The 19,512-nt window shown below is 34.0% G+C and overlaps 1 protein-coding gene across 1 annotated transcript in view; it reads left to right on the forward strand.

Moving 5' to 3' along the window:
• The window catches only part of LOC107159512 (protoheme IX farnesyltransferase, mitochondrial), a 119,584-nt gene that overhangs the window by 69,180 nt on the left and 30,892 nt on the right, over positions 1 to 19,512 (forward strand). The window contains exon 5 of the mRNA XM_015506102.2: positions 17,419 to 17,489. Coding sequence (XP_015361588.1) covers positions 17,419 to 17,489 — 71 coding nt within the window. The remainder of the gene's footprint in view (positions 1 to 17,418; positions 17,490 to 19,512) is intronic.

Here is a 19,512-nt window from a genome sequence, read left to right on the forward strand (position 1 = left end):
AAATTCACATTTTCAAGTAATGTTTAATGACATGGGAAGGTCATGATTGCTGAATGGAAAAATGTTAGGATAAGTCCACATTGTCAGACATTAAAATTATTCCTACTACTTTATTAAGTATTTTCACTGAAGGTAAGCATAGCAGTTGTCCTGTTTGAAAGAAATAAATATGTATACATATATGTCTGAGTGAGAGGATCTAAAACTATTTATACCTTTTAACTCAGTAATTCTTTTGAAGAGTGAAAGTAAGTAAATATTTCTCTTTTTAAAACTCTGTAGGGAGAACAGAGTAATTCTGTAAGAGTTATATATTTAATGTTTTAATATAGAAAATTTTAAGGATAGTGTTAAGTGAGTGATTAAGATTTCTGATTGATGTTTACATACAGGCTTTCAGAACTTGTTCCAAATCATAAGCAAGTAAAGGGAGGAAAAGTAAATTGAATTAAGGTAGACTAAAAAAGCTACTCAAAATAATAGATGATAAGGGGATTTAAGTCCTGATATTCTAGGGAAGGGGAAGTCTCTTCAGTTCCCTATTGCTATTTTTCATTTATCAAATGCAATTTACATGTCTGCACTCATCTTGCATGTCCTTCAAGAAACTGCCAATATTCAAGATTATTCTATGCAGATTTAGATCAGATTCTATCAGAGCTCTTAATTCCAGATGTTCTTGAATGGCAGAGGCAATTCAGTTTGTTTGTTTCTTTCTTCCTTTCTTTCTTTCTTTCTTCTTTCTTTCTTTCTTTCTTTCATGAATTTCTAAAACCATGTAATCTTCTTATGCTAATGTAAACTAAATTGTAATACTCTGATTCTGATTCTTTCAAATATTTCATAAAGTAGTGATCATTACAGAGATAAAATTCATTTATGAAGGGAATAGTATCGCTCAGCCGTAATGTACTGGCTTGTAGCTCTTGATCTTTTTCAGTATACCCACAAGTAGATATTATACAGTATATAACATAGTAAATCTGTCTTTTTTTTTTTTTTTTCTCTTAATATCAAATGAAGAACTTCCAGGTCATTAAACACTTACTTTCTAAAGGTTTTTTAAATGTTACATGTTGTGCCATTTTATACATAAAACCAGATTTACATCAAACAATCTGTATTGTCAGACATTGAAATTATGTCTTAGTTATCTTGTGAGTGATTCCACTGAAGTCAAGCACAACAGTTCTTTTTGAAAAGAATAAAATTGTTTGGAACTTTTTCTCCACAGTGTCTTCCCAGTGGTGACCACTGTATTGATGCTTGTTAAATTCACATTTCTCTCTTGTGAAGGGCTTGCCCTACCAGTTTTGAGAGCTTCTCAGGTGTTCTATGCCTAAGTGCCCTGTAGGCCAAATTTTGGATGTACCAGCATCAAGAATCATGATCTGCCCTTCCCCTAAACATGTTATTGGCAATTGTTATTTTCATTTTTGTGGATTTTATTGCACTTTCTTTTATTTTTCATAAATAAATGTCTTATCTCCTGAGTTAGCCTATGTAAGCTGAAGCCAGGGTTCTTTGTCTTATGGCAGTTGTCTCTTGCTCAAGTATACGATGCTATGTGGGGTGCAGAGTAGTGATTGGTATAGAGACTTAATCAGACTGCCTGTGGTCAAATCTAACCTGTTTGACTTCAGTCAGTTTCTTTATTTGTCTACGCCTTATTTCATCTTTAAAATTATGATAATGACAACACCAAATGGGACTGTAGGAAGAATTACATGAGATAATGCACCAAAGAACTTATTAGCCCATACCTGGTAGTAGTAAATGCTTGCTTAGTAATAACTAATAGTAGTAAATTATTCCTGATTTAAAATAAGTGAATCAGCGCATTGCTGTAGCCTTATTAGTTTAAAAAAAGGCACTGCCTCATTGGCACTTTTTATGTCGCTTACTATTACATTCACTCACTTACTAAACTAACTAAATTTTCACCAGCCTTGGTAAAGTTGTGAATGATTACCATAGGAAACCTACATTTTAATTAACCCTCAGTGTTTGTATCTAATAAATTGTTTACTCATAACAAATTTGCTCCTCTATTCAAAGAATTAACATTTTCTTAATCACCAAATCCACAGCTGAGAATATACATGATGTTTCAAGTGGACAGTTGATAAAAATAAGAGAGTTTTAAATTTTTATTATTGAAATTTGCTTAAGAAAGTTTCAAGTGAAATATCCTAAGCTGTACTTTTTTTAAATGCCTAAATTAGCAAATGGGATGTCCTGGCAATAAAATTAAGTAAATGAAGGTATAAAAATTGCATGGTGATTATAAACCTGGACATTTCATTCATAAGCATTACAGCGTTAGATAGGGAAGAATCTGTATTTACAGATTGCACATTTTGAAGCCTTGTTCTTTGGAGAATCTCCACATAGCCTCTAATACTGAAAATCACAAACTGTTTCAGTGTGCACTATTTATTGGATTGCCTCCTATCTTCCTATATTAAATGACTATAATTTCTTGAACAAATTAGAGTGTAGTATAATAATGTTCTGAGCAGCATAGACATGGATAGCTACAGTTATGCATAAACAAAGCCTTAGAAAATGACATTTGAGAAGAGCTCTGAAAAGTTAAGGCACCTTTTCTGACAGGATCTTCTGTAAGTATATTTAAGTCACCATCTTTATAAGGAACTTCCTTCCTTAAATAAACCTTCAAAAGAGTTTGTGAGAAAAATGTTACACTTCTAATGTGTTTTGGAAAACTTAAAATATTTAATGTGGTTTGGAAAATGTAACATAACATTGAATGTTTTAAAAAATTTCCAAACCAAACCATGTACAAATCTTTTTTAAAAACACGTAGCCACATCTATCTGTATTATTTCCTCTTTTCATGGTTTATCTCCCTTTTATTATAATAGAAGAAAAATTTAGAAAGGAGCAACAACCAAAAAAAGTCCATAGACCCACCACTTTGATCCAAATATTAAAATATAAATTGCAATAGTAGTTTGAAGCAATTTTCCAGATTATTAGTCTCTTATCATTTTTAATATCTGCCTAAGATGCCATCATGTCACTTTACCACATTTTAACCATTCTTCTGGTGTTCCTTCCTATTTCATCTGTTAAAAGCAGCATTATAGGGCTGAGATATACAGCACTTGCCTAGCATGCATGAGGCCCTAGGTTCAATTCCAAATATCACAAAAACAAACAAAAGCAATATTATACTAGACACTTTTCAAATTTAGCATATTATTTTCTATTCTACTTCTCTATTATGTCCTTAATGTATACATTCTGAAGTGGAAGTGCTTAGAAATGAACTTAAAATCATTAACTTTAGAGTTCTTTTTTGTCCTTTATATGCTGCATTTTCCCTTTTCATTCATAAATGATATTGACACAGTATACACTTACTTTCCTATTCCTATTAATTTTTCACTTGTAAACATTTTATATTTTTAATAGTAATCTCATTGACCTGTTAGGAAGCAATATAAATTTGAGATTATAAAATATCATGTAATATGTTCATCAGTAACCTTAAGCAATAACCTTCAGTGAGCCTGTTCTTCATTTAATTGCTATGTTGCATCTGATTTCTTGGTTGCATAGCTTTCAGAATGTTGACTTGTGGTATTAATTTTCTCCTTTTTTTAAAGTTTTATTTTATTTTTAACTGATAAATAATATTTGTCGATGGGATATAATTGGTGTTTTAATAGATGTGTACATTGTGGAATGATTGGATCAGAGTAGTTAACACACTCATGTCAAATACGTATCATTTCTTTGTGGTTAGACCACTTAAAATCCACTCTTAGCTTTTTTGCAGTATATCATCCATTATTAATTATAGTCATCATACTGTATAATATATGATGTGGTGGAAATTTTCTTTAAAAAAAACTCTTAACAGAATTAATGTTATCACATTATGATAAATGATAAAGGAATGATGCCTCAAACCTATTAATTATTAGAGGTATGGTTTTGAAATATCACATTAATGTAAACTAGATTTTATCGCTATTACTCATATAGTCTTTCAAAACTTATACATGAATCTGTACGATTTTTTTAGCCTAATTATAAGATTTAGAATTAATGTTGCTGCACTAGATCACACTTTGTATCTGAAACAGTTTCAAAATAATTACTATTAACCATCAGTTGATATTTTTGTTTACCTATAAAGATTGCCTTTTATAAGAATGGGGACTATTTTAGTTTATTCTCATTATGAAATACAAGTCAGTGTAATTTGGATAAATGTGGTAATTGTTAGATAATTCAGCATCACCAACTATTCACTTAGAAAGACATTATCTAGCATTGTTTTATAGCATTACAGATCTAATTTATTTAAAGGACCTTTTTACCTTTTCATTTTCTGTGGAATTTGTGGTTGTTACAATGTTTACTATTATTTAATGTTTTATCCTGGCACATTATAAATTAGTATGTCACTGCCTCACAGAAGAGAAGCAACACATGACTTTTTAAATACAGGATTTTGTTAAAATGATAATTGTAGTTCATGTGACATAATCTAAAGTAAAATATCTGATTATAGATATATCTGCCTAAGGTTTAAAATGACTAATCCACAAAATTTGACATTCAGTATTTTTCAGAAGTTAGCCTAGGATCAGTTCTTTATCTTCTATTGTTTCAACATACTCATTAATATGAAGCCTTTCTTCTTGTGCTTTCAGTGTCTCCCCTCACACAAATGAAGAAAGGGAGTAAGGCATCTCTCTAAGAAAACCTGTCTACCCATCTGCCTGAACCTAGGATTCTACACTCAAAACAAATCTAGATAGTGAAGTTAAAACCTTTTATTTTTTTGGAAGGGTTTCATTAAAACATTAATGCTCTTCCTTTAACTTATATTTGTCAGAAAATTAGATTATTACTTTGTACAGATAGTTGTGCGGATAGAGAAAATCATATATATTTCCTACATTCATTCTAAGAATTATATCTGAGACAGAAGACTATGACACAGGCAATATGTATATACACAATCTATTGTAACTCTTTTAATATTGGAATTTGATGACCAAATGCCATTTATTTAAGCTGCATAATCATACTGATAAAAGTTGTAGTCACACAGCAATTACTGTAATTTATGGGCTTTTAAAAATGTTTGCTTAGTATTTGGCAGAAGAGTTAGAAATAAATTTCTTTTATGTCATTTTTATTTAGTTAAATTAAAACTTTCCTTATTTAAAAATAAACAGCCATTGAAAAACTCAGAATGAACCTTTGGAGTCCTTTTCTTTTCTAAAAATATCTAATCTTTTAAAATTTTTATCTCCATATCTGAGAATAGCAAGTATTTCTTCCCAGTTTACTGTTAACAAAAGGGCTAAAAATATTTTGTGTGTGTTGAAATGTTTCTTCCACGGATTGACCCCTTTGTTATTTGGGGGTTATTCTCAAAGTGGTAAGTGCAAATGTTGCCCTCTTGGAACATAGTAAATGTTTGGCTTCTCAGGAACAAAGCTATGTACCTAAAGATTCGAGGGCTCTGGGAAATAATGTAGATCCTATCAAACATGCATGACAAGTGTCTTTCCCTACTATAAGAATTTTCAGCCTTTTCACATATTTCAGTAAAAAAACTGTAGGCCCCCTCTCTATCATATGCATGGTCCAACTCTACACTTAATGTACTCGGAGCACATCAAATACAGTAAGGCATTTCTAGTCATCAGCTTGAAAGAAAGGCAGTGAGATTTTAAGAACAGAAACAGTTGTGAAAAGCTGTCAGGAGTATTCCAATTAATGACTTCTGTTTATTGCCTGTGTTGCCTTTTCAAAACCGTTGAAAATGCCCTACTATATTTCATGCATTGTTTTTATCCTTTGGTGAAAAAATCATTTTTACTACAATTTATTATTATTTCATTGGAATTAGTCATTGCTTTTATTCACCATTCACATTTTCTCCATTTAGATTTGCAATCAAGGACATTTTGTAGTAAACTCTTGAAAATATATATTCTTTAAACATGAGAGTTTTTTAAGATTATTTTTAAACATTTTTTAGGAAATTGGTAAGAAAATAATTATATTAGTATTGTGGAAAAGTCGGAAGCAGAGAAATTTGTAATTGTAACATCTCCGAAATGGAAGGAACAGGTTCATAAAGAGAAGTTTCAAGTCTCTTTGCTTAAGGAATATAGTAGAAAGTTTGTGTCTCCTAATAATCACGTCACTTCCCTTTTCAGCTATGTAAGCTCTGTAGTTCAAAAGTACACTGTGATATTATGAGAAATGTGTTAACCTGTCAATGTGTTATTGAAAATTTACAGAAAGCATATGTACCTGTTTTAAAAGATGTTTGTTATATTCTCTGATAAGGAAAATGAATGAGACATATATTTTTCTCTACTCCCTTTGGCCTCTTGGTCTCTGGTTCCCCTCTCCCTTTCTCTCTGTTGTATAGAGTAATCCTTTTGCTGATGATTAGACCAACAGGTGCCAGGAGTGCTGAAGCAAGCTGGCTTTGTGCCCACATGTGTACAGTGGAGATATTGTGTCACTCCAGGTTTTGGTGTATTGCCATGTCCTTCCGAGGGAAGGGATAACCCAGTTGAAATACATACTGCAACTCCTGAGGGATTAAGTGTGTTTCCTCTGCTTTATAGTTCAGAATTTTATAGTTTCTTTGTTTGGGAGTTCTCAGATTGCTTAATGATTTCTCTAGCCTCCACCCCACCCCCCACCATTGTGACCAGATGTATATTATAGCAGCATTTGAAGCTCTGTAGATTTGCCAGTTTTATTGCTCAACATATGGTATAACCTTTTTGTTTTTTAATGATGGCATTTAAACTCTTTTTAGTATTTTAGGGAACTGGTTCAGAGGTCAAACTATTGTTAGCATTGTTAGTATTTTAAGAAAGATCACCTATTTTGTATTAGGGTGGTGGAGAGATCCGTGCAGATTTATTAATTATGATAGTCTTGTGTCCATATTAAATTATGATGCAGTAGCACTAGTGGCAGATATTTTAAATCCTTTAAGCCCTAGTTTCAAAGGTGTTTTTAAAATTTTTACAATCTAGTCTGTTCTTATTAGTAACCTTTAGTAGACTTTAATGCATTTGTCTGTCCTTCTTCAAAACTGGCCTTCAGAATTAACTATTTTTAAAATACTTTTTGCAAAGAGAGAATTACAGCCCTTGACAGCTGTTAGGGTAGAAATTCCTTTGAGCTTATTTGGAGATTTTAGAAGGCTCTTTACCCCACCCTGGATACCCCCTGTTAATAGACACGCTGACTGAGATGTGAGCCCCAGTCTTCATGCGTATTGGGAAAGGAGACCACTTTTCCCCCTTTCTCAAATGCTAGCATTGGCCAAAGTCAGATAGTGCTGTTGGGTCATGTGTGGGGTTTGGGGAGGGATTGGAGTGGGGGAAACCAAGCGCATTTAGGTGAGGATAAGAGCAGACTAGCTAAAAGATACAGGAATAACTGATAGAATTCTTTGCCTTAAAAGTGGAGGGGACAGCATTGCCAGCTCAGGCGAAGGGACTCATCCTAGGTTAGTAGCATTAGGAGAGAAGAGCTTGCACAACCCTATGTAGGGGTGATAGTAGGAAAAGCAGGGAGTGTCCTATTAAGGAGGCTTTAGTGTTCAACAAAATAGAAGAGTGTATTGTGTATTGAAGGTGAAAGTGGTAGAAAAAATCAGGGCTTGAGAGTGGGCTGGATTTGAAATCCCCCATGTTGAGAGAAGCAGATGGAGTTTACTGGAGAGGTGTATGGTAAGATTGCCAGAGTGGTAAGAACCCACGAGAAGTTGGTGATTATGTTCTTAGTGTAGTGAATCCCCTGCTCCTGTAAGGTGGTTTATCCAGTAGCTCTGGATATGTTTATCTAGCATGCTCAGCCACAGGCTTAGAGAAAAAGAGCCTAGAACAACCCAGTATACCTGAGACAATTGCAGAAGTGGCTAAATCCTGTGCTGGGTCTCTGTTCAGGGGATAACTACTAAGACCTGAAGGCATGCTGTTCTTGAGGAACTGAAAGGTTGCTCAGGAAGCCTAGAATATAGCATGAAAGAGATAACATTCGAGAGGAGAGCCCACAGAGATTAAAAAAAAAAAAAAAAAAACGGGGTGTGAGAGGGGCAAGAGCTTTATGTTAGAGCATTTAACTTTATTCCTTGGACAGCAAGTAGCCATGGAAGAATTTTGTGCCTGAAACTAACATGACCAGGTTTGCATCGGAAAGTATCACTTGGACCTATGACTTAAAAAATTGAAAAGAGAAGATCAATGCTTGAAATAGGGGAAGTAGTTAGAAAGCTGTGTTATCTGCAAAATAAAGTAGCCTGAATTTAGCAAGTAGCACTGAGGGTGGGGGAAATGTATTAGAGAAATACTTGAGAACAGTATTTTGTCTTCCTGTCACTGTTTCTAGGATAAAAAGTTATAATTGACTAAGACCTCACTATTGCTGATATTTGTACTAGATCATTTAACAAGTCATTTATTGGTTATCAGAAAAGGGGCTGTCCTTTTTTTGTATCAGAATTTATTACCTTTTTTTCCCCTAAGCAAAGAACACGTGGTCTTTATAGACAATTGAAAAATTCAAAAAAGGAAAAAGAATAATAAATCACTCTACCTCTTACAACCCTGAAACAAGTATTATAAATATTTTGAATTTTTAAATCTTTTTTCAGAAAGCAGTGTTTACATATTGAGATCTGTGGCAGGAGAAAAGTGTCAATTCCAAAGTAGTGATTTTTGAAGTTAGGAAAAATCAGTTGTTTTCTGACTTTTTTTTAAGTGATAAGAAGTGGTGTTTTGCCACTAACAAGTGCTAGGTGACCTTTAAGACTTTTGTAAGTATGAAGCCCTAAAATACAGCTTAATGAGAGATAGCTTGAGTAACCTATTTAGAGAAGAACATTGTATAAGTCATCAAGTTGGGTGAAAAGCCACTTCTGATGAATGCCAGAGTGCATACACAGACTGCCTCATGGGAGCAAAAATCAATGAGAAGGAGTTTTAATTTGTTTATTCTAGGTAAGGCAATAGGACATTGGTAACAATGAAAGAGTGATGGCTGACTGGGGAGCTTAGCTGATTTGAAAGCAGAAAGTAATGGTATGTGCAATCCTGCCGGATAAAGTACCTCACCCTGCTTTATTTTATTTTTTTAACGTCCCTTTTAACTTGGTGAGATTGATTGAGATATTATCTTAGACCTTGGAAGCTGTGAGTCAAATTGGAATGACAAATACTTGTTGATATCTTAGAGAAGATGGATGGAGAAGCAATCTCTGACAAGGTTCATATATTTGTTTTTCTATTGAGTCTTTAGAAGGATGTTGCTTTCATTATTTAGTATAGGGGAAAACTACATTGCACCTCGTTATCAAATTCTGTATTTTCTGATCCTAACTTACAAACATCTCTAGAATAAATACATCTCCTTTTTGCCTAAGGTATAGTTTGCTCCCTGTAGAGATACGAAACTTATCACTTGAGCTCACTTATATTTCTGTCTTCATTTTGTATCTATGTCATTTCGGCATACAGAGTTTAGTAGCATCATAAACATATATTGTATTTTTGAAACATTAAGAAGTACATTTTATCTTTGAGTATCAAACTATTTGAATTAATAATATTTACTAGTACAAAATCATGGCATAAGAGAAAAGTACAAACCTCATAATAGTCATTTACATACTTAAGCATTCATAGAATAATAATACTTTATATCTCCATCATGTAACTGAGGGAAAAAACTAATCCATTTGCTACTCTATTAAGTTGAACTGCTAAATTGATTCCTAAAGTGATTATGAGACAAGGATTAACATAAATATTTATTCTGTTTATATTGACTAGTATTCCTTAGTTATTTAAACTAGGAATGCCCTACGGTATGCAGGAACAGTGAACCTACTGTATGCAGGGTTTTTTTGTAGGTATAAGGTATGTGAAATGAAATAATTTGAGGTTGTTAGCTTTATAGTGTGTTGTGAATAATTTCACAGCATCTGTCTGCCTAACAGCTTACCACTTTCCTCTGGTAATAGAATTTTTCTTTAGAGAAAAATGATGCATGTGGCTAGAGTGGACACTTGTCTTCATTTCTCTTCCCCAGCATCCAACCAGTGCTCAGGGAATAGTTGCTTCATTCCCTGGTCATGAGGATTCATGATCATGATGATTCAGGATTTTTTTGTCTTAAAACTATCAAGAAATAAACATTCTATTTGAGTGGAGAGTTGGGTGGAAGGCAGGCACTAGTAGTGCCATTTGTCTACTTCATAAAAGAATATGCCTATAGAAATAAACTAATCAGATCCTAGAGATGGAAAGAGCCAGATTTTTTTGTTATCATTTGAAACTTGAATCTAATCATTTCTAAAAGCAGGTGCAACCTGGGAGTGAGAGAGAGCAAAGTCCCATTTTCCTTTGGGCTACTCGAAGTTTTGTTTCTACCATTTGTAACCCCAAGAGCCTGTGTAATGTTACAGGTCACAGGATTGCTGGAGGGCAAGAATTGCAAAGAAGGATATGACTGATTCAAAAGCAAAATGATGAGGCAGTGAACCTGAATAAGAAAGCAAAAATTTAAAATGAAAAGAGTTTAAAGGATTGGTGGATTCTTGGGAAGAAAAGAAACTGAGAAAAATTTTCTTGAAAACTTAAACTAGAAAATAAGTTGTTTGCTGAGAGAAAAAGCAAATTATTATTCATTTCCTTATAATAAATTTATTGCCTGTAATGTTTGAAATTTTTAGTTTTCATGTATTAGGACATTAGAGGTAAAAGTTATAGACTCATGAGTTTGACTTACTCTGGAAAGTGCAGAGGTGAGGGCCTTGGAGATAAACTGATCCATGGAATGTTGGGTCTTACCTCTGTTTCCTTTGTATCCCATTCCATGGAACAGGCAACCAGGAGAAAGGAGGGCATATTTTCTTGGTCATTAGTTTGTAATAGTCCAGGAAAAGACACTTAGTTGACCCAGTTTGGATCAGATACCCACTCACTGAACCAATCTCTGTCCAGGAGCAGGGTAAATTACTGGGTTATATGGCCATTTGAAACCATAAACAAAGCCCTCTACTAGAAGAAGGGCAAGCTTCAGCACAAGACTGGCCTCCAAGAGAATCCATTTGACCTGGGCAACTGTCCAGAGTGTGTTCACTGCAGCTTATTACTTTCAGCATTCTTTGAAGTAATGAAGGTACAGTTGGCCCTCTTTATCCTTTGGCTCTTCTCACATAAATTGAACCATACAAATTGAAAATATTTGATAACAAGAACTGTTTCTATACTGAAATGTACATTTTTTTCCTTGTTATTGTTCCTAAACCCCTCACAACAACCATTTACATAGCGTTTGCATTGCACTAGATATTACCTAAAGTAACCTAAAGATGATTTAAAGTATTTGGGAGGATGTGTATTCATTATATGCAAATACTTCACCATTTTATATAAGGGGCTTGAGCATCTGCAGATCTTGGTAGCCACAGGGAACCTGGAACCAATCTCCCTCAGATACCAAGCAAAGACTTGGTATATATGAAGAAGGGGCAAAACATTCTAAGAGTTGGTATTACAACATTTGTCTTTTATTTTCAACACAAGTTGCAAGAATTTTACTTGACTGCTTTAGAAGTTGTTAGAGCCAACTGAAATGATAACATTATGGAAAAAATTATTATAAAGAACAGGGAAAAATATGAGTAGACTAAAAGCCAGTTATATATAAATTCTAAAATAACTGTTAAAGTGTTTAAATTTCTCATCTAAATAGACTGTGTTTTATGCTTTGGAAATGTGGTTTAAATGTTTAAACCAAAGCAGTAAACCTAACTGAAAGACATTATATAAAATACATAAAACTCAGAATCGAATAGTATAATGAGCTCAGATCCCTTAGTGCTAGAATGAATTGTCTGGCCCTCACTGAAATGAACCATAAGTCTTGGTTTGCATGGTATTTCTGCCCAGATGTTGCTTGTCCTGATAAATTTAAGCATTCATAGGAGTCCAAAGCTGCTGCCAATTTATGGCACCCTGGAGTTCAACTGCTACATTCTGGACCTCAGTTGCCATTTTTGGATATCTGTTTTGCCAGAAACATAGAAAAGATAATATCTCTTTTTATCCAGATGAAATGAGTCATTAAAATGCCTGAATTATGAACGTGTGTGCATGTGCGTGCTATTTCTCATCGACTTTATAACCACATCTTCTCATCCTGCATACATTGAACATGTATTTATATTTGTGTGTGTTTGTTTTATCTAAACACAGGCCTTGTCATTTATTTCTTATAAATTTCGTCTTATTCTTTTCAACCTAATGTTTCCTTGATCATGGAATTTATGAAATTTCATGTTATTTTCCAATACATTTCTTGAATCTAACAGGTTGAATAAGCATGCATTTTCTTTTTTCATCCAAAATACTTAAAGAAGCAGACCAGGCCTTATATAGTTACTTTGTCAAGCTACAACCTGTGTCATTTAGGTAAGCACTGATGGATTTATGAATCACCTGTGTATAATTCAGCCATGTTTCCTTCTTGATCTGTCTTTCATACCACCTCTATGGTCATCTTTTTTTAGACATACTTTAGTTCACCAATATACTTCCACAAAATCAGAGCCTAAAATTCAAAACAATACCCAAGTAGTAATTCAGCAGCACAATACATCATTCTCACAATCCAGAAAGCAAATTTCTTAATGAAGCTTATTAACTGTACCAATCAAAGTGTAGCAATACATATGTATCAACGTTCAAAGCAGCATAATTCACAATAGCCAAGTTAGGAAACCAGCCTAAATGTCCATCAGCAGACAAATGGGTAAAGAAAATGTGGTATATACACACAGTGGAGTTTTACTCATCCATGAAGAAGAATAAAATTATGTTATCTGCTGATAAATGGAAAACGTCAGACTAAGTGACAGAAAGTCATGGGTCAGATATTTTCTTTCACATGTGAAAGCTAGCCGGGTGAGGAAAGATTTAAAAAAAAAGGAATGTCCATGAAAATAGAAATGAAGGAGATTTAGAAAAAGGAAGGAAAGGAAGACATGGGAAAGTACTAAGAAAATTTACTAAATTATCTTATGTCATGAAAGAATATACTACAATGAATCCTGCTTTTATATTATTATAATGTACTAATTAAGTAATAATTATAGTAACAATAATAATAAATGAGAAATGAGTAGAATCAAGCAGGTAGATTGGGGGAAGGAGGAGGGGAGTGAAAGAAAAAGTACTGGGGGAAGAGATTGTTCAAATTATGTGTATATATGAGTGTGGCATAATAAATCTTACTATTATGTATAATTATAATGCACCAATAAACCATAAATTAATTAAGTGCAATTTTAAAAAGAGCAAGTCAAGTTTACACACATAGTGGTTTTATTTAAAGGTAGATTGGATACCAGGGCTTGGGATGTACACATTAGGCAGTGTTTGTTGTTTTAGGGACAAAGGAAAATCCTGGTTCCTGTTCCTCTCCACTGTCACACCATTGTTCAGGTCCTCATCCTGATAGTCTTTCCTGTCTAAACCATCCTCCAAGTGGCAGTCACAAGGGTCCTCCTACTCAGTAGTCTTGGTACATTAGCATGGTGTAAGGCTCTCCCTGATCTGGTTCCTTGCCCATCTCCAGAGCTTCATCACTAGCCATCCAGCAACACTGATAGGAGTGGCAGTTAACTTACTCATTATCAAGCACCTCCTATTTGCCAGGCATTATGCTCTATATACATTATCTTAATCATTACATCAACCTTGCAAGTTATGCATTATTGTTTTACAGATAAGGAAACTGAATTAATACACAGATGATAGTAAGTGGCAAAGCTGAAAATGAACCCTGATCTCTGTGATTACAGAAGCCTAGGGTCTTAACCTCTTCACTGTCCTAACCTCTCAGCTCATCAGCAGATTTCTGCCTCCTGCACCTTTGTTGGTGCTTCCCCTTGTGTCTAGAATGCACTTACTTCTTACCTTATTATCGTGAAGCCTCAGTTTAAGAGCATTTGAAGGAAATTTCCCCTTTCCATTCCTGCCTCCCCAGCTAGCCTCAAAGCTCATCCTCTAGGCTCCCATAATCCTTTGCACATATCTCTCATTGTTTCATATTCATTATTATAATTAACCAGGTTCTAGTATCTCATTATTTCTATTAGGCTAAGGCTTTGCAAACTTTTTTTGTAAAGAGACAGTAAATGTTTTAGGCTTTGTGGGCCATACAGTCTCCTGCAACTACCCAACTCTGCTGTTACGATGTAAAAGCAACAGCTGTACTGATTCAAAGACAAATCAGTGTAGCTGAATTACAATAAAACCCTCTTTGGGGACCCTGAAATTTGACTTTTCATGTAATTTTCTATGGCAGAAATTCTTTTGTTTTTCCAAAAATCGTTTGGAAAAAATGTAAAAACTGTTATTGGCTGTGGGACTTACAAAAACAGGTGTGGTATGGATCTGGCCCATGAGCTGTAGTTTGCAGACCCCCATAATAGTCTATGAATTTTTTGAAAGAAGCACTGGCTCTAGTTGGTCTTTATATTCCTGTTATATGGCATGTAGTTGGTGCTGAGGAAAGTACATTGACTGAATGATAAGCCTAAAGAAGAGCACTGAGGGAATGTAGTCTCAGGAGAATCCCTACTAAGTAGTGTAACCAGTCAAGGGAGGACTATGATTTGAAAAGGAGGGGAACATTTTAGGTATATATCCTGTTGGAATAATTGTTTAAAAACCCTAATGATTGTTTAAAAACCCTAAATTTTCATCTGTATGACATTGGTTTATGATACATCCATCACATGTAATACTCAGTGCTTGATTAAAAACAGCAACTACCACAGTTGCTCGCAGCAGAAGCCAGTTCAAGGAAACTACCAAAATAATGAGCGCTGTCATCTCTTTCTGTGGTCTTCTGCATCTGTGGCTGTGGTAGAACAGGTAAGACCATGCAGAAACCCCAGCATTTGGTTTCTTTTTTCAATTTAATTTTTATTAATGTATATTAATGGTACCTACTAATAGGGTTCAGTGTAGCCTATGGCATGCACTGATCAAATTAGGGTAATTAGTATTTCTTTCTCTGTATCATTTCTTTATGTTAGGAGCCTTCTATCTCCTCTCTTCCAGATCTTCATAAAAAAAAAAAAAAAAAACAATCAGTTTTTGTGAATTGCACTCATCCCACTGTGCTGTAGAAAAACAGAATTTAGTATTTCTATCTGTTTTTGTACCCATTGTCCAACCACCCTTTAACCACCCTCACCCCCTGCCTATTTCAGCCTCTTGTAATACCTATTCCAAATTCACGTTAACTCTCTTAGCTTCCACACATGAGAGAGAACACATTGTATTAGTCTTTCTGTGTCTCGCTTATTCACTTAACATTTAATTTCTTGTTCTGGCTACAGCTACACTGTTGTGTTGCAGTGATACCCAGAAAGCTCTGAAAACAGGCCCAGCTTGCACTTTTTTTTACAGTGCATGTACAATGCTTAACATGCATGACCCATCCATCATAAAGGTTAGACACCAGGAAAAGAGTATTTGTTAGTCTTGGGCTGGGGTTGTAGCTCAGTAGTGGAGCGCTTGCCTTATATGCATGAAGCACTGGGTTCGATCCTCAGCACCACATAAAAATAAATAAATAAAAATAAAGGTATTGTGTCCATCTACAGCTAAAAAAAAAATATTTTAAAAAAAGAGTATCCATTATTCTTATAATTATATATAATAACTGCTATCTTAAGGTTGTTGGTGGAATAGTGGTAGTTATTATTGGTATGCGGTGGTTTTATGATAAAGGTCTCAGAATCCCAGATACCTGACCATTGGCTAAGTGAGCTGTGACTAGGTAGTCATAAAGTGTCAAGGACTAGGGCTACTAGAAATTAAGTAACAGGGAATCTTCACCATGGATAACTATACAGAGTTTCGTGAGTAAAATAAGTATAGTAACCTGAAAGAAATGAAAGAAGTCAAAAGTAATTATGTTGGAAGATGTCGTTGTAAAAGAAATTGAAAATAAAGATATATGTATACCATAGCATAAGGGGGAAAGAAATGTCAATTTTTTAAGAAAATTAGAGGGAACACAAATGACAAGTTATCTTAATCTATGAAGATAAATCCTAAATTTCGTAAGTAATTCAGAATAAAATTTTATTTCATTTTTACATTTACCTGTTAGTAGTTAATAATAAATGAAATAAAATTTTACTTATTTCTAGACTGACTTTTTAGCAGTAGTATTTTTTTCTGATACTTACAGAATTCATACTGAGTACAGTGCACTATAAAAAGAGCTATGATTTGATAGACGTTGAGTAAGTATGATTCCTATCACTTGAATATACTCAGAACAAACATTTCTGATATCTGTTAAACATGTTTTTCTTGAAAAAAGATTTCATAGTCAAATAAGTTTGGAAAACACTGGCTAATCAATGTTAATTAGATTTCTTCACTCTGGGATTTCTCAGAGCCCTTAACATACTATGATTTGACCAACAAGTCATTTTTTTCTGGGAACAACTCCAGGGACTGTTAGGGAACATAGTTGGGGAAATATTGACTTAAACCTTCCATTGAATTTTTATTTCTTCTATTGATTTGCCTCAAGACCCTTTTTTTGAAGATATTCTCAAATAACCTGGTTAGATTTTTGAGCATTCTGTTATACCAAAAGAAGTAAAAAGTAGAAGACATAGATAACAAACTTAAGGTTATATTGTGTAGTTTTTTTAGGGCTTTGGAAAATAAGTTTTGATAATTCCCTGGAATTTTTGTTTCAATAGATACACAACAAAAACTGTTACCTGTAATTGTTAGACTGCTCAGGCCAATCTGTTGTCCAAGCTGGGAAAGATAGTTCTAATAATGATGCTGGCATTATAACATAAACTAGAATTATCCCAGGCAGAGAGGATGATTACCTTAATCACAATCTCACCTTGTGTGTAGTTTCATTGGGAACCTTAATTGCTTTAAGGATGGTTACCTTATCACAGTCTCACCTCAACAGTTGTATATAGTTTCATTGGGAACCTTAATTTCTTAATTGGCTCTTGACTAAAATAACCTAGTGGATCCTGGTTTATTCACAGCCTTTGAAATGTTTGAAGCATTCTGAAATCATTTAAAAACTAATGCTTTAAACCTGAAAGCTTTGAAGAATCTAGCAATTTTTAAATAATATTCCTCGTCATTGATGCACATTGGTTTCTAAAATGTGTCTCTTCCTGGGAATTTTTCTTCAAGGAGTGCCAAGATATTAATTCATGCTATCAAAATGAAGATTACTGTAAAACTTCTTTCAGTTCTAAAGTAGAACTGAAGGATTGTTTTATATTATATTTAATCTTTTCTTTTTTCATTCTTTTTACAGTTTTTTGAGGTGCCCTTTGACTCAAACATGAATAGAACAAAAAACAGACCTCTGGTTCGTGGACAGATCAGGTAAAATCATGAACATAATTCTCTTTCCCATTGTAGAATATTCCTTTGCTTTTTTCATTGTGAAGCATTTCCCAGACTTTTGCCTTTGAGCTTGAAGTGAAGATAACACACTTGCAAAGGGACAAATTGGTATGGATATGTAGTACTTTTCACTTCTACCCATAAGGTACAGAAAGCACTGAAGATAAATCTGATATGAAGGGGTTTTTGTGAGAATAACTTACACTGTAGGTTTTTGTTTTTCAGTTTTGAGACATGGTCTTTGTCTTACTTGTATAGCTGAAGATAAAAAACACTGCATTACACAAGTGATTTTCAGACAGATCCATATACCATATAGGATCTCCAAAGAAGAATGTGTCTAAAACCTTTTTCTTCTAGATAAACTGATAATGTTATTATATGCCAAGTAAAGTACTGCCTCCATTACTCTCCTTTCCACCAAATTCAATTAAGTAGAACTAAAAGGTATATAAATATTTTAATATCACTAATGGTTAATAATTAAACGTTTTACTTCCTGGAGACCTCTAAACCAACATTTTAAAATATTTTTTGAATCTAATTATGTGTGTGTGTGTGTGTGTCTGTGAGAGAGAGAGAGAGAGAGAGAGAGAGAGAGAGAGGTGTATGTGAGTCCTAGAAGAATAAAAAGGGCCAAGTAGTTTATACTGACTTATAAATAAGTGAATCCTCTCTTCATATGTCTAGGCAATACCCTCTTGGAACTTAAAAATTTATTAGGATAATACTTGTGGATCAAATAACCACATGTTAAATAAAACAATGAAGGAAACACATATAGATAAAGTCTGTGTAAAATGATTTTAAATATTAGCTGGTTCTTAGTCAATTCTTAATGAATTTACAATATCATTTTATTAAAAAGGACAAAAATGCCCAGTGAAAAATATATAAGCACAAAACCCTTAGGTCTACTGATATTTTACTTCCTTTTGTTGAGTTATAAACAAAGCTGTGTGTTATTTATAGATTTAGAAATCATCAGAAGTGCTTTTATTTCGGGAAAGTTGTTTTAGAGGGGAGAGTGCAATCTTTATAACCCATACCAAGAGCTAAAAGCTGCTCTTGCCTGTGGGCAAATCACAGTTCTTAATGATTTGGAATTTCTGTCTACTCATTTTTCCTCAGTGAAATTGTGCCCTCCTTTAGAACCAGGAGAAGTATAGGAAGAGGCCTAGCAAATAGTCTGTAGGCATAGAATGGTCATCAGAAAAAGGCCCATCCTATGAACTAGTAGCCCATCTTACTTTCTCCTGTGTGATGGACACAGAGTCTATCAGTAGATCAAAGACCTTAGGGGCTATAATTAATGGTGCCCTTCTTTTAAAGGAGTGAGGCCAGAGTATAATTAATTAATCTACTAAGCAGATATATAAGTGGGTGGCCATGAGGATATAGTGATAATAGACTATCCATTAACTTTGGTGGGTCTCCTGCTCATCACTATTGACCATTTTAAGTTACAAAGCTTAGTTTATTTTTGAAATTTTCTTCTTAGTACTTATTACCTTATTTGATTTGAGATAATATGTCTTGATAAATCTATACAGATTCATAGACTTAATTTACAATTTGGCATGTAAGGTGTGGATCCCTGTCATTATTGAGGGCAGCAGCAAATCTGTGGGGGGAAATCCTTGAACTGCTTCTACTGCTGACAGCTGTTTCAGCCTTTGTGCATAGACAGTTTCCTATCTATTCCAGAGACATACCATAAGCATATATGGAAAAAAATATGTATTAACCTTTCAACAGATTAGTTCATGTTTTGAAGAATTTTTATTTAGGTGAACAAAATTCACTGCTAAAGATCAAAAGTTATTTAGTCATACCCAAGACAGGACACATATGCTTAAACTAGTTCTGTGATTTTTTTTTTTTTTATTTTTTTTTCAAATGAGAGAGAGGAGGAGGAGGGGGAGAGAGATGAGAGAGATGAGATTTTTAATTGTTGATTGTTAGTTTTCGGCAGACACAACATTTCTTTGTTTGTATGTGG

The sequence above is a fragment of the Marmota marmota genome, unplaced genomic scaffold, assembly GCF_001458135.2.
Source record: "Marmota marmota marmota unplaced genomic scaffold, marMar, whole genome shotgun sequence".
Classification (NCBI taxonomy): domain Eukaryota; kingdom Metazoa; phylum Chordata; class Mammalia; order Rodentia; family Sciuridae; genus Marmota; species Marmota marmota.